Raw genomic sequence first — 15,251 nt, forward strand, 5'->3', positions numbered from 1 at the left:
CCACCTCCACCTCTCCTCCACCTCCACCTCTCCTCCTCCACCTCTCCTCCACCTCCACCACCTCTCCACCTCTCCTCCTCCACCTCCACCTCTCCTCCTCCACCTCCTCTCTCCACAGATAATGCCGACGATAAAACTACAGAGCTCCGATGGGGAAATCTTCGAGGTGGATGTTGAGATCGCCAAACAGTCTGTCACCATCAAGACCATGTTGGAGGGTAACGACTCCTTCAAATCATCACCAACCTGTTCAACCACATCTTTAGAGTCACAATCAGATATTCATATATATATATATATATGAATATGATTGTTTTTATGGCCGACAGGGCATTTTTTTTGTTTTATACACCTCGTTATATATATATATAGTCCAAAATGTGGGAAAAAAAAACCCTACCACACACACACACACACACACACACACACACACACACACACACACACACACACACACACACACACACACACACACACACACACACACACACACACTGCAGACTGATCTGCTATCGGTTGATTCCTCCCACAGATTTGGGAATGGACGACGAAGGAGACGATGACCCGGTTCCCCTCCCGAATGTGAATGCTGCTATCCTCAAGAAGGTACACAAGACACACACACACACACACACACACACACACACACACACACACACACACACACACCTGCGATGGTTGGAAACCTTGAACCTAAATCCACATTGTTTTTCTTTTGAAGAGTTTTATAAAAACGGGTTGCAGGGCAGCCATTTTAATAAGGCGCTTAAACCTCAGAGCACATTCAAGTCACCTCGGTTGACCTCAGGTGTCCCCCCCCCCCCCCCCCCCCCCTCTCCCCCGTCAGGTGATTCAGTGGTGCACTCATCACAAAGACGACCCCCCTCCCCCCGAGGACGACGAGAACAAGGAGAAGAGGACGGACGACATTCCCGTGTGGGACCAGGAGTTCCTGAAAGTGGACCAAGGCACCTTGTTTGAACTCATCCTGGTAAATACCGTCTGCGCCGACGTCTCGTTTGACTTTCGGCTCTCGCCTCGATTGCTTCCTTAAAAGGTCGACGCTCATCTTAAATAAACCGTTTCCCCCCCGTCGCTCCCCTTCAACTTCAACCACGACCGTATATTGTAAACGGTTCACGTTTAGATACGCGAGGCTTTTTTTTATTTATTTTTTTTTTAACTTCTTTCTGGAATGGAATTGTGTTTTTATTTTGGCGGCCGAACCGAAACCCCTCGCGTGCCTCCCTCTCCGTCTCTCTCCGGATGCCGATCCGAAGTCGAACCCGTCGGCGCGTACCCACGAGGAGTCGCAGACGCCGAAAACGGTTTTGGCGTCCCACAGTTAGATTTGTTGACTCTTCTGTCGCCCTCTCTCGACCACCGCGGATGTTTCCCCCGCCGGCTCTCCCCGTCCCGCCGTCTTGTTTTTCTCTCACCGAGCGGCTCGATTGGGTTCGACCGAGAAACACGTGTTGCTTAGCAACAGCCGGGAGACTGGGTGAGAGGCTCTGGAACCGCTGCTGTAAAAAAAAAAAACCCCAAAAAACTGGGAACGTTTTTAGTTTTAACTGTTCAAAACCAGGCTGTTTGTTTGTATTTACTGCGAAGCACCCTTCAGCATCCGCCGCGTTGTCTTTCCTCCGTTCAGGCCGCCAACTACTTGGACATCAAAGGCCTGCTAGACGTCACCTGCAAGACGGTGGCCAACATGATCAAGGGCAAAACCCCGGAGGAGATCAGGAAGACTTTCAACATCAAAAACGATTTCACAGAGGAGGAGGAAGCCCAGGTAAGCGAGCGACTCCGTCCCGTCAGAAAGGCGCACGAACGAACGCGTCAAGTTTTTGTTTTGTTGTTGTTTTTTGTGGAACGTTTAAACAACAACGACAACAACGATGTCGCGTCGTCCGCAGGTACGCAAAGAGAACCAGTGGTGCGAAGAGAAGTGAAGAGGAGGATCCCGCCAACACTACACCACCGACGAGGATCGTCCCCGGCTAACTGGTTGCACTGGCGTTGTTCATACTTGTTAATATTTACATTTAGTATATTTAAAGCCACGTTTCCCCCCCCCCCCGCCCCCAACCCCCCCCCCCACACCCCCACCTTTCTGTATACCAGTAATAGCATGCCCACGTTAACCCGCCTGTGTGGTGTCCTTAATTTAAAGCTAAGTAGCTTTCTTTCTTTCTTTTTTTCTCCAGTTTCCACACACTCATGTTGTGTATTGACATAAAGATAAATAGTCCTGGTTTCATGGCTTTGTACCCTTTTTAAAGATTCAAAGACAGTCCTTTTGGATTTATTCTCCCCTCTCCCCCCCGCCCCTCCCTTCCTCACCCCTCTATTATTAATCGCTCTGGTTGTCTTTTTTACTGGACCCGTTTTCTTTTAGTTCAATTGATGAAATAAAAAAATGGCTTTTTGACAATGGAAATACAAGGTTGAATATTTTTGGTTTTTTTTTTTGTTGCTCTGTAAATGCGTCCGTTTTGTGAAACCGTGTTTTAAGAGGAGTTGTTTAAAAGGAAGAAGAAAGAAGAAGAAAGAGCCCAGGTTTGAGGTACAAAGATGTTTTCTGCATATAACGGCCTCTGGACTCGAAGAGCGCGCGTCGTCGCGCCGCGTCGGGTAACTCGTTCCTGATTCATGTTGTATTGAATTGGAACCTTTTCTCGTGAGCTCCGATGCTGGTTTTTAGGATGGTCAAAAATTTGAAGGAGTAAATAAATCATTAAATGGATGGCGTCTCTGTCATTTTTTTTTTTGGTCTTGACACTGCCAGCTGCTGAGGACAATTGATTTTTTTTTAAATTTTTTTAATTTTTTTTTTTAAATGAGGCAAATTGATCTATTTTAATCATTTTTTTTTTTTACAACTTTTGTCACAATTCTTGAAATCCCGTGTTCACTTTACAGCCACAGCAGGCACGGACAAGATATTCGAAACACTTTATTACATCAAAACAAAAACAAAAGAACACAATTCATACATCAGAGGCGGGTATTTTTTTTTTTTTTGTTTGTTTTTTTTAAAATACAAAAGACATCTTTCGAGGTGTTTTCCGCTACTGACCTGAACATCCTCGGGCTGGGGGGTTAAAACGAGCTATTTCTAGCACAACAGCGCTCTCTGCTGGAGGAAACCGGTTTTGCTGTACAAAAAGCTCGGCCTGCAGTTTGGCCACAAAGAGTCGTAAGCTGCGAGCAGAACAGTAAAAAATAAAATTAAAGCTTTATTTATTTTCTTGACTGAAAAAAAAAAAAGAAAAAAAAAAGTCTTCTCGTTACGTTAAAATTGGAACATGCACAGATTGAGAATACAAGATAGAGCCTGAAGGCTGCTGCAGTAACACGACCCAAAACAAAAAGTAAAACTCTTCACAAACACAAAATGTATTGCTTTAAGACATGGTAGAAACTAAAAGAATCTTTTCTTTTTTTTTTTAGTTATGCAACTTTTTTTTTTTTTTTTTTTTTTACATAAAAACATATAAAAGTTTAATTATAATATAAAACTTTACAACACAATGCAATATAATAGTACCCATTTGGTCTCAGATTAGTTTGCGGAGCTGCAAAAAAATGTTCAGTCAAAAAGGAAAAACAGCCGAGAGACTTATTAATTAAAAAAAAAAAAAAAAAAAAGAAACAACACTTTTTGTGACGGTTTTGCCACCAGCAAAACATCTGACCTTAAAAATCACACGAGATTTCATACAAAAATAACAAAACTTAGGAGAAAACACAACAACAACAACAACAAAAAAATATATATAACGGTTGATGAAGCCAGAGTCTGACAGCCTGAAAGTGCCTAAAAGAAGTCGTGTAACTTGAAGTTGGGAATTCTCTTTTTTACCTGCTGCAAAATATATATCTTTTTATGTCAAAGGAGCTTCACGGGTAGGAATAAAAACGATTAAAAATTCAGTGGAACAGAAGTCGGGACTGTTTGTAAAAATGACGGCTTAAAAAAAAAACCAGAAAGTGAAAATCTGAGGTTGCGCTGCTTGGGCCCGGTGGTCGTTGGTTCGGTGTGCGCGCGTCACGGCGACGGCTGTGATGGCGACGCGTCAGCGGTGCGTCTCTACGGGACGATTAAAAGCTGGACGAAAGTGTCTCGAAGTCAGATCTGTTTTTGTTTTTGTTTTAGGTCTGCTTTTAGGTTCATTTGATGATTGTCGTAAAGGTCGAAACAACAGGTCAGTTTTTGGGAGAGAAAGGGGAGAAGGGGAAGGGGGGGGGAGAAAACAACAACAACAACAACAAACAAACAAACAAAACAACCACCACACGGCTCCAGAGTTATTTATGTAAAAAAAAAAAGAAAAAAAAAAAGAGATTCTCAGAGGTCAAACTAATTGCTTTGGTCGAGTTTAACCCGCAGCAGACGGGGAGACAAAGAATTTTGTTTTCTCGGCTGCGCGTGGATTTCCACGCGTCCCGTTGTTTTGGCGTAGAAATGCGGACTCTCGGGAGAATCCCGCCTCTCGTGCGGGTGCCGTTGTGCGATGAAGGTGGTCTCCGCGGCTCCGGAGGAAGCTGAGGTGGGGGAGAGAGGGGGGTGGAGGAAGAGGAGGTGGGGTGTGGAGCGGGAGTGGGAGAGAGGGGGAGGGAGGGAGGGAGTCGAATCACTGAGTCTCTGTTAGCACTTTGAGAGAAAGTCCCGCCGCCTTGGCGGCCGACAGCGCCGCGGAGCTGTGCGTCTGCTTGCCGGACAGTCCCGGGTGTGTGGCGGCGGCGGCGGCGGCGACGGCGACGGCGGGGGGGGGTGCGTGTTTGGTCGGCTGGCGGAGGTCGCCGCGTCTGCCGCCGACGCCGCCGCAGCCGACGCGCGAGGGGAGGCGGGCGGCGGGGGAGGCGGGCGGCGGGGAGCAGCCCGGGGAGGCGGGGCGCCGGTGCTGGTAGAGGCGGTGGAGGGCGGGGGACGGGGAGGGGGGCGAGTCTATGGCACTTAAATCTGAAGAAGCTGGGCTGGGGCAGCCTCCTCCTTGAAGGTAGCGAATGCACTTCTTTTTCCTCCTAGGAACAGTCAGAGAGAGTTATCTGTGAATAGAGTGTGGATGGTAAACGTCAGCAGGCGTCAAGTGAAGATGCATCATTCACACCGAGCTCCACGGACAGGACAGGACAGGCAGGGACGGGGATGGTGGTGGTGGTGGTGGTGGGGGTGAGTGAGGGGGGGGGGGGGGGGTAGTATTAGTGTCCCGGGTGAGGTCGTTTTCCACCACGGATCCGTCCAGAAGGCTTTTTTTTTAAAATTTTTATTTATTTATTTTTTTAGTTTGAGGGCACTTTTTTCTGAGTTGGAAAAAAAAAAAAAAAAAGGAAAATTGAAAGTTGCTTTCTTTTATGCGGTTTATGCGGTTATGCGAAATAAAATAAATCAATAAATACAAATATTAGATCGCTTTTCGAAGAAAACGTGTTGCGAAAATCGGGAAAGATGGAAAAAAAAAAAAAACCGGTCGAACGCGTTCGGCTCATTGTTTAAACCCGCCTGCAGTCCCGACGCTAAGCTCGGCTGAACTAAACTCCTGGTTCTGGTTCTACAGTTCAAACAGAGACTTCGTTCCCCCCCCCCCCCTCCCTAAAAATGTGAAACTCTTCCATTAATATAAAGACATTTTGATATATATATATATATATTTTCCTTTTAACGCATATTGACATCGATAAGGAATTGAACGTTTGAGAGAGATTTCTCGAGGGCCGATCGGCGAAGCTCGCGAAGCGTTTGCGCGTCGCCGCGCTGCATCAAAGCGGCGAACGGGATCCCGCGATCATCACCAGAATCACGATATGAGTCACCAGGTGTAACCGCGGAGGGAAAGGCGCTCGGGCCATATTTAGAGAGGGAGCGAGGGGGGTGGGGGCGGTGGGAGGGGGGGGAGGAGGAGGAGAGCGCGATAGAAAGTGATTTCGAAATGTCAGAGTTCACCATCAAAAGGCGCCGGTTACCACATCGCATGAATGGAGAAAGTTGAAAGCAGATGGGCATGAGAACGCCGTCAAAATGCGACGCTGCAGGGAGTTTGAGTGTGTGTGTGTGTGTGTGTGTGTGTGTGTGTGTGTGTGTGTGTGTGTGTGTGTGTGGAGCTGTGGTGATAAGGATTTGCTCTAACCACATTCAGCCCCCTTTGTTCTCTCAAACCGAAACACACACACACACACACACGGACGCACGGTCAGATTTCCATGACGTGACGGTGGGGGAAGACGACGGGGTTGCAGCTTGCTGCAGGAAGAAGAAGAAGAAGAAGAAGAAGAAGAAGAAGAAGCTTCTTCTTCTTCTTCTTTTTTTTTTTTTTTTTTGGTGTGTGTGTGTGTCTTTTCTGCAGAACCGCACGGATCCCCGACGCCTGCAGTGACGCCGTGAATCCCCGCCGCTTCTCACGGTTTACATCGTACCGTTGGCCGCCGCTGACGGGGGCGGGTGGAGGAGGAGGAGGAAGGAAGGGGGGGGGAGGGGGGGGAAACGGAGACTGTCGTAATGACTGTTGCGATTTTTATGAAAAGGTCATAAAAAAAAAAACCAGAAGCCATTCGGGGTCGTTGCAGCAGCTTTGCAGCGGTAAAATGAGCCGTAGGTGTTGGAAGTTCAATCAGACTTTTTTTTTGTTTTTTTATTTTTAAAAACGGCCGGTGTTGTTTTTTTTTTTTTTTTTTTTTGCCGCACCGATCGCCGCGGCGACACAAAAACCGTTTCCGGTTTGACTTTTATTTGACTCCGGAGTATTTGGAAAAAAGAGGAAAAGCTGGCCCTCGCGCTTGACTTTAACTCCGTACCGGGTCGACCCGATCCGAACGCAGCGCCGGCTGGTGGAACGTGACGCCCGCGCGAGTTGAAGTACTTGTTGTCGGAAGTTTTACGAAAAAAATAATAACAATAAATAAATAAATAAATAATACCCTCCAAAAAAGTTGCACAAACTTCTGGTGAAATCTCTCTTCAAGTCTTCCAAGTTTGCGCGGCATCGATTTAAAATTCTTCGACTTAAGGAAAAACAAAAACAAAAAACCAAGATCGGTATGTTTACCGGATCGGTATGTTGCACCGGCCGAGCGTGTTTTTTTATTTTATTTTATTTTTCATTGAGTGGGTTCTCCCTTTAACGTATTGACTGCTTTACGAAGCGCAGAAGAAACGCGGCGCTGAACCGAAACCACCTCGAGGTGAAAAAAAAAAAAGAAAAAGATGACGACGCGGCGGAGCTGTAGTTTTTAGTGAGATAGCTCAAAATACAGTTTTGGACATTTTGACCTTTGACCTCGGAGGAGGAAGCCCTTTCGTCATCGACCGGCCGCAGACCGTGCGGCGGGTGTAGTACGTTTTCAAATTCCTTTTGAAGGAAGGAGCGTTAGCGGGACCGCCTCCGAGGAATGAAGCGATCGGACAGAAGTGATGCGACAGAGGGGTTAAAATGGGATGCGGGGGGAGGGGGGGGTGTCGGCGGGAGGGAGGGAGGGATGCGGGGCGAGTCGGCTGGGACAGGGGCGGAGCGGCGCCGTGGGGGGGCGGGAGGGAGGGAGGCGGCAGGCGGGAGGCGGACGTTGGTTCGGTACACACCTGCAAGGGCCGCACCAGTCCGTTTGTTGGTTGAGGCCGAAGCGAGCCCGGCATTTCTTAGGAGAGCCCGGGTCTGAGCAACGAGGCGCGGCATGCACAACGACAGGAGGAGGGAGGAAAAGCCCCCCCCGCCCCCCCCCCAAAAAAAGAGAAGAAAGAAAATAAGAGAGGAGCAGAAGGAGGAGGAGGACAAAAAAGGGTTAGAAGGGTGAGGAGGACACGCGCGAGAAGACATGAAGACAAGAAGAAGAAGAAGAAGAAGAAGAAGAAGAAGAAGAAGAGATTGTGCGAGGAAGAAAAAAAAAAAAAGAAAAAGCGCCGGTCGCAGCTTCAGAGACGAGCCGTCAAGTAAAAGTGTTAGTAGGCGTTTTACAGCACAACAATGCAACATCAGCGGACCGGCGGGAGGAACCGGCCCGACACGGGAGGTGGGTTGGGGGGGAGGGTGGGGGGTGGGGGGGGGAGAAGAAGAAGCAGCCGTGCCGTGACACCCTTTGTTAGTACGGGATTTAAAAAAAAAAAAAAAAAAAAAAAGCTTTTCAAAGCTCCCCGCTTCCACGTGGAGAGACGTCAAGCGCTCCACGGACGCACGCCTTCACGGGACGCTCCAGATCAACATCGAGTTACCGCATTCTTTTGTTTTGTTTTGTTTGTTTGTTTGTTTTTTTTTTAACTCGGGCTGTTCACTTTTGAAATGAATTGCGGCGTTTGTTCGGGTCAAGCCGAAGCAGCAGCTTTTTTTTTTTTAATTTTTTTTTTAGTCATATTTCTCCGTCGCGCGCTCCTTAATCTGAAAAAAAAAAAAAAAGACTCCAGACGTCCACGTTCCTCTTTAAAATGCGCATAATAATGGATTCAAAACTGTTACGGCTTCTCGTTTTTCTACCTCAACGCAGTTCTTGCGCCGGCGTGAGCAGCGGGCCCCCCCCACCCCCCCACCCCCACCCCCCTCCCACCGGAGCGATCCCGGTCCGACCGTTACCCGGAACGGGTCAAGAGTCGGTTCGACTTGTTTTCGTTCCCCTTTCAGTAACGGCGCAGGAAAAGACGGAAAGGAAAAAAACAACAACAACAACAACAACAACAACAACAAAAAAACACCCGCAGCGTCTGATGGGGAGTTTTTTTTTTTTTTTTAATCTCGGAAGAGCTTTGATGAGAACACGCAAAAGTGATGCGCGCCGGGATTAAAAAAAAAAACAACCCAAAAACGCTCTCATCGGTCGGGTCGGGTGGAAACCGGAGTGGGCGGGTTGGGGTTTGACGTTTTTAGAGACACATCCTGCCGTCGGAGACGAGCGCCGACGCAAGTTCGAGCTCGGCTCGACGCCTCTGGGACACACGGGAGGAGTCGACGCCGGCCGTTCGGTTTCTCACGCCGAGGCGGGGGGGTGTGGGGGGGGGGGGGTGTTGGAAATAAAACAAAAAAAGAGGTGCGTGTGTTTACCTGTGTTGGAGTCCTGCTGCTTCTCCCTTTTTCTTCTCTTCTTTTTGCCCTGTGGGAGAACACAAACAAACAACCCCCCAATGAAATGAGACAACCGTTGAGATGACTGACGTACTGAATACTCATCAATCGGGGAGGTGGGGGGGAGGGAGGGAGAGGGGGAGGGGGCTGGAGGTGAGCGGCGGCAGCAGGTCTCCCCCCCCCACCTCCCCCCCCCACCACTCCCTCCTCCCTCCCCCAAGTTAATTTGTTTTGTCTTAAAAGCAGATTACACACCCAGATTAGTTATATCATCGTGAGACGTCGATCGTAATGAAACAAGAGTCCCCAAAATAAATAAAAAAAATCCGAGATGTTGCAAAAAAATAATAATAATAATAATAAAAAAAAAAAAAATAAAAAAAACCAACAACAACAAAAAAAAAAAATCAGTTTTAAAAGATTTCTTGTACGTTTATTTTTGGCTGCGTCTCCAGGCGGATTGCGATGTGCGCGACTGTTGAGGTGAACATCAGAGTTGTTCACGCAGATCCGGTGATGGTGAAGTGAGGCCTCATATTTGGGCGAGATGAAGGATGTGGGTGCAGAGATCTACCGCCTACGCTTCGGTGTCTGCCCTCCTCGGCTCGCTGTCAGCATCGTCTATGTGGTTTCACAAACTCCTCAACAACAACTGCAGCTTTGTGAAGCTTTGTCTTTTTCTGTGGCCGTATATATACATATATATATATATATACATATGCATATATACGCATGTGTGTGTGTGTATGTTTTGTGACTCGGGAGGAGAAACCCTCCACAGGTGCGGGGGCGATACGCGGAGCTTCTCTTCCTGTTTCGCGAGCAGGTCCAGTTGTATTTTTTTTTTTTTTAAAGGCGAGGAGAGAGAGGAGGGGGGGGGGGGTGTTACAGACGAGACAGTATTCGAAGCCGCGAATGCGTGCACACGTCGGCATCGGAGGAGTCGCTGTCGTCTCTTCACACACTCCTGCGTTTGAGGCGAGGGACGTCGGCGTCAGAGTTCATCTTCGGCTGCAGCCGAACGACCGCGGGTCGCGTTTCAGGCGCAATTTAATGCGCGACGCGTTGCGCGGCATCAATTAAAAGAAAACAAAATAGGAAAGAAAGAAAGAAAAACAACAAAAAATTAAAAACAAAAAAATGGGACTGCGTTACGACTTGGCGACATGCTTTAATAAAGTTACCTGCCCAATACCGCTCGAGTTTAATCGCAGAGCTCAAGAGTCATCATCGCGCGTGTCCACACGAACCGAACAGCGTTCACGCCTTCCTGAGCTGCTTTAGAAAAGGCTCGAAGCCCCATGCAGGCAGCTCCTACCACACCCATGATCACAGTTCAGCAGAGATCTGGTTTATAACACGTTCAGGAGGTCACCAACTCACGAATGAGACTTTTGTATTTTGAAATGTCCGCTCGTTACCCGGCACGGTCGGTAAAACAAATGAGGAACGACATTTGGAGGCGGGTCGGCGTGCACGTTTGCGATACGAATCGCCGTTTTGAAGGTGTTATAAACCACAGTCCCAGTAAAGTGTCACCATAAACTGCTTTGCCATGCCTGTCCTACATGTCCTACAGAGCTCAGTCACATATAGAGAAGCAAGACAGCGCAGCAGAGAGAAGCGTAAACGTGTTACCGCTCAAACGTGTGTCTAACGGGGGCGGGCTAAAACAGCAGCTTCTATTACAACCATTTAAAAAAAAAAAAAAAAAAGAACTTTTTAGGGGGCAGCTCTCCTGAACATTTTTCTCACACTCATTTATTTTGGACATATTAAGGATTTGTTTTTAGAGAGTGCTCGTGTCAAAAGGTTGGTTTCGGTGTCTCCTCCGCATTAGGGGGGGGGTCACAGTTGTCTAATATGAAAATGAAGGTGCTGCGTTTTAACAGGGATGTCCAGTAAATGAATAGATAAGTAAACTAAGGCAGCGAGGCCAGCCATGCGGCCCTGCTCTCTGTTAGTGGAGCAAAACAGGCTGATTTATACCTCTGTGTGATTCAGTTTACAGGTTAACAAGACGGCTGGTTATATAGCTGTGGGAAAGTGCAAGACTTTTGTGCTGTTGGTTTGTGAAGCTGGTGTGGGTGTGTGTGTGTGTGTGTGTGTGTGTGTGTGTGTGCGCGAGTTGTTAAGATTTTTGGAAGGCGCATGCAGACTCTGCACAGGAATACCCACAACCCTTTTCATGCAGCTACTTTTTTTAATTTTTTTTTTTTTTTTTTTTAAGGTTCCACCACAGAGGTATAAATCCACCGTAAGACGTGTCCCTACCCAATCAGCTTTACTCTTTTCCCCTGCGACCCCGCTAAGGCCCGCCTCCTGCAAGAGTTCAACAGCAAACTGAGAGGTCAGAGGCACACAGCAGCCCAGATCCAGCACATCCCCAAAACATTCAACTAAACACGCATGCACCACACTCCTTTCATTTTCTCCTCTATCTTTTATGAGTTCTGACTGACTGACTGGCTGACTGACTGACTGACTGACAGGCCTGCGAGTCTATAATCAGGCTGCTTTTTGACGTGGTAGCCTCTGAGGTGAGGAAGACAAATATTAGCGAACTCTGATTCACCCAGTTCTGGTTTATTAAATTAGTGCTGTTCCGTTTTTTTTTGTTTGTTTGTTTGTTTTTTTGTAATCTTTCTTTTATTTACAGGGAATCACACCAAGAGAACAAAGAGGTCAAGTTGGTTGGAACAGTTGTTGATGTTTAATGTTCTGTACTTCTTTGTTTTGTTTTTGACATACGTCTGAGAAGCTGATTAGATCAAACTCGGCACTATTAATGTAATAAATAGTGGATCATTTGATCACTTGTCAAAGCAGAAATAGCTCTCGTTTATTTCTCAGTCTTATGTTAATACGCCTGCTGGTGTTGTGTTTCAATTGATTGAAAAACTACAAAAAAAGAAGGTCTGACGAATCTGTAAAAGATGACTCCAGGTAAACATTTGATTTGAGAAAATACTATTTGCAGCACAAACACTGGAGTTCAAAATCTTATCGTGTGTTCTTCATTATTATTTTATTTGGACATTTTCTTTCAAATGTTCTTCTTCAGACACTTTAATTTGAAAGATTTTTGGAGTTGTGCTCCACCTGGTTTACTGTAAACTGTGGTGAATCAGTATTAAAAAAAAAAAAATAATAATAAAAAAAAAGTTCTTTAAGCAAAGTGCAACATCCCCTGACATATAATTCAATAACAATAAAGAAAACTAATTCTAAGTTGTTTTTTTTGTTTGTAAAGTAACAATAACGTAACACATCATCAATGGATCCACACAAATGTTAAAAATGTGTTTTTTTTTTTTTTTTTAAACTATCTTATCCTGCTTTACTACATTTCTCTTTGCTGCAAGCTCAATGTAACCATAGCAACCAAATGACTCCTTCCTTTACTCTAGAGATCGTTCCCACAACAGCCCGGATATAATATGTACGACTTTTCCACAATTTTGCATAACAAAAGTTGGAAAGATTTTTTTTTTTAACATTTTTTCTGGTCATGTTTTTGTTAATCATCATCAGGAATACGCTCATGGGGGTTTCATTACAAATTGGGAGGGGGAGGGGGGCAGTCAGTGTGGAGGAAGAGGAGCAAACAGGGGGAGGAAGAAGGGAATGTGCTTACGTAGTTGTCCCTAGCAGACCAGGTCGGGTAGAGCTGCATGTGCAGTTGTCTTTCCTTCCGGGCCAACTCATAGTACTTGGCCTGTTCCTCCCGGGTCAGTGCGTGCCACTGGACACACACACACACACACACACACACACACACACACACACACACACACACACACACACACACACACACACACACACACACACACACACACACACACACACACAAGAAACTGTAAGTATTTGGATTTATCTGCTTGAAACAGTCTCTGGTGGGTCAAGTTATCAAGTTAACAAAAGTTTTCTTCAATGTCGGGAGAAAAAAAAAAAAAATACGAGAACATCAAAGTAAAAGATAAATTATTAACACTTGGAGAAGAAACTTTCCTCTCGACTTTACATCGCGAGGGCTCTAATTACAATAATATCAATAAAACACATGTAGTCGCTTTATTTGTGAGACCAAAATAAAGTATTTGTGATTGCATCAAAGTAATACCAAATAAATGAAAATGATAATAAACAAAACGATATTTCCAGGAGATATGAAACCTCACAAGTCATTTCAAATAGTCCCTCTGGCTGATGTTTAAAAGAAAACGCTGAAGATGAGCTAGTTTGAGTACGATCAGAGGTGAGCAGCAGTATATGAGAGGAACAGAGTTCACGTTACCACAATCCTCTCATGTTTCTCATGTGTGAAATTACAGACTGACCTGGAAACAGGATTAGTCTGAGCTTCATGTGTGTGTGTGTGTGTGTGTGTGTGTGTGTGTGTGTGTGTGCGCGCATCCCTCACCCTCCGTCCCAGAATCTGATTGATGGCGGCGCTCTCCTTTAACGTGCACTCGGCGATGACCTTCGCCCTCATCTCCTTCATGTAAAGCATGAAAGCGTTCAGGGGTTTCTTGATGACCGGTTTCTTGGGCTCCTTCTCCCGCTTGGCCTCCACGTGCTGCTTCCTGAGGAAGGAGGAAGAAGAAGAAGAGGAGGGGGTCGGGGTGAAGATGGCTGAAGGGATTTGAGAATCTATTTTTGTGTTTGTCTTTTGATTTTTGTCAACAAGGAATTCGACTTGGTTTATTGCTCTCACAAGGCAGCAAATATCTGTTACGTAATTTCACCCTGCTAAGGAATAATCTGACCTTTAGCCCTCTGTAGCACCACAACCTGTTCTTTTTTACAGTCTGCTGTTCCTTACACATTAAACAAACGGGATATATTGCGTTGATTGATAAGATTGGATTTTTCGACGCTGCGGTTGGAGTCAGGTTTCGCCGTTTCCCCCGTTTTCAGTCTTTACGCTGAGCTTAACGAGCTTTCTGCTGCATCAATATTCACATTTAACTCTCGACAAGAAAATGAATACGTACTTTTCACAAAATGTCAAAATTATTAAAGGGGAAGTAAAAGCGGGAAAACTGGATGTTTGGGTAAATCAACATTCTGAACATACCCGTCGATGTTGTAAAAGTTCCTGAATTCATGTCAAATCTTTTCGATGTCCTTCGGGTCAAAATCATTTCCATTTTTAAATTAAAAAAATATCAGACAAAGGACTTAAGACTGAATCAGCATGAAAGTATTAATATTTAAACGGATCAAATATTTATATTAAATAAAAAATCATGGTCCTTGAGTTTGAACGAAGGAAGGGAAACTTGTAAAGCGTGGACAATACTTACACGTACATGCCCCTGTCATACTGATCGTGTTCCTGTTTGCCTGAAGGGGGCACTATGGCTGGGTGGGGGATCCCTGTGGGATGCATGCTCGACGGTCCGAGCATCAGAGAGTGAGGGAACCTGGTAAAGGGAGTGGAGGGGGGGGGGGGGGTGGAGGGAGAGGAGGGTGGAGAACGGTCAGCGAGGCGCAGCGAGTCAGAGGCTGAGAGGACGGCGAGCGTCGAAGCACAAGCAAGAGTTGAGGGGAAGCAACGGGCCGACAAGCGCGGAAAGCCTCTCTTAGTGGATCATCTCAGGGCTGAAAGGTTTGTGTGGTATCGTCTTCAAACTTCCAACAGTGGTTTGACTGAGGAAATACAGGCTGCGTAGACCGATAAGAAGCTCTTTAAAAGCGTAAAATCTTAAAAAGTTGGTGTTCATAGCAATCACTGAGGTCAAAACTGTGCGAGTTGCTTCTATATTTTTTGGGACGCAGCAGTGATGTTAATATCTGTCACCACTAGAGGGCGTTCAAGCATTACTGAGACAGGGGCTGGGAGATGATGCGGAAGAGGAGGAAGATACCTTTTTACATCTCAGACCTTGACTTGTTTGAAGCCTTTTATTCAGTTAGAGCACTAATGAAGGCGTCTTAGTTGTCAAAAAGTAATTTCACCAACCACCACATGTTCCAAGTCTATTAATTCGAGGACAGTGAGAGTATTTTGCTTCATTTTTCCAGAAGTTTCTCACATAAAGCAAAAAAAAACCCAGATGCTTTATGTTTTGGCACTTTTACAGAAGGAAAAAAAAAATTAAGCAGCAATAAGCATCAGCTGCTGGTAGCTTGAAGCAGCTAAGTGTGTGTTCGGGTAAAAAAAAAAAAAATAAAATCAAAATGTATTGGTATTGTCTGTTT

The 15,251-nt window shown here is 45.9% G+C and overlaps 2 protein-coding genes across 10 annotated transcripts in view; one reads left to right on the forward strand and one right to left on the reverse strand.

Moving 5' to 3' along the window:
- Nucleotides 1-2,746, forward strand: part of skp1 (S-phase kinase-associated protein 1) — a 140,512-nt gene extending 137,766 nt beyond the window's left edge. The window contains exons 2-6 of the mRNA XM_069717702.1: nt 104-218; nt 533-606; nt 848-991; nt 1,652-1,792; nt 1,917-2,746. Of these exons, the coding sequence (XP_069573803.1) occupies nt 122-218; nt 533-606; nt 848-991; nt 1,652-1,792; nt 1,917-1,952 (492 nt within the window). The 5' untranslated portion in view covers nt 104-121 and the 3' untranslated portion in view covers nt 1,953-2,746. The remainder of the gene's footprint in view (nt 1-103; nt 219-532; nt 607-847; nt 992-1,651; nt 1,793-1,916) is intronic.
- Nucleotides 2,747-4,141: 1,395 nt separating this feature from the next.
- The window catches only part of tcf7 (transcription factor 7), a 70,718-nt gene continuing 59,608 nt past the window's right edge, over nt 4,142-15,251 (reverse strand). For 2 of the 9 annotated variants that reach the window (XM_069717359.1, XM_069717353.1), the window contains 7 exons: nt 14,354-14,473; nt 13,468-13,630; nt 12,682-12,789; nt 11,319-11,366; nt 9,024-9,072; nt 7,577-7,649; nt 4,618-5,028 (listed from right to left, as the gene is read on the reverse strand). In XM_069717359.1, the coding sequence (XP_069573460.1) occupies nt 4,638-5,028; nt 7,577-7,649; nt 9,024-9,072; nt 11,319-11,366; nt 12,682-12,789; nt 13,468-13,630; nt 14,354-14,473 (952 nt within the window). In that variant the 3' untranslated portion in view covers nt 4,618-4,637. Of the gene's footprint in view, nt 4,549-4,617; nt 5,053-7,576; nt 7,650-9,023; nt 9,073-11,318; nt 11,367-12,681; nt 12,790-13,467; nt 13,631-14,353; nt 14,474-15,251 lie in introns of those variants that run through there. The other 7 variants (XM_069717385.1, XM_069717377.1, XM_069717367.1 and 4 more) reach the window with 7 other exon arrangements.

The sequence above is a fragment of the Brachyistius frenatus genome, unplaced genomic scaffold (genome assembly GCF_029030835.1).
Source record: "Brachyistius frenatus isolate BFR_SWC_R1_liver_20210118 unplaced genomic scaffold, ASM2903083v1 Contig_5, whole genome shotgun sequence".
In the NCBI taxonomy this organism is placed as follows: domain Eukaryota; kingdom Metazoa; phylum Chordata; class Actinopteri; family Embiotocidae; genus Brachyistius; species Brachyistius frenatus.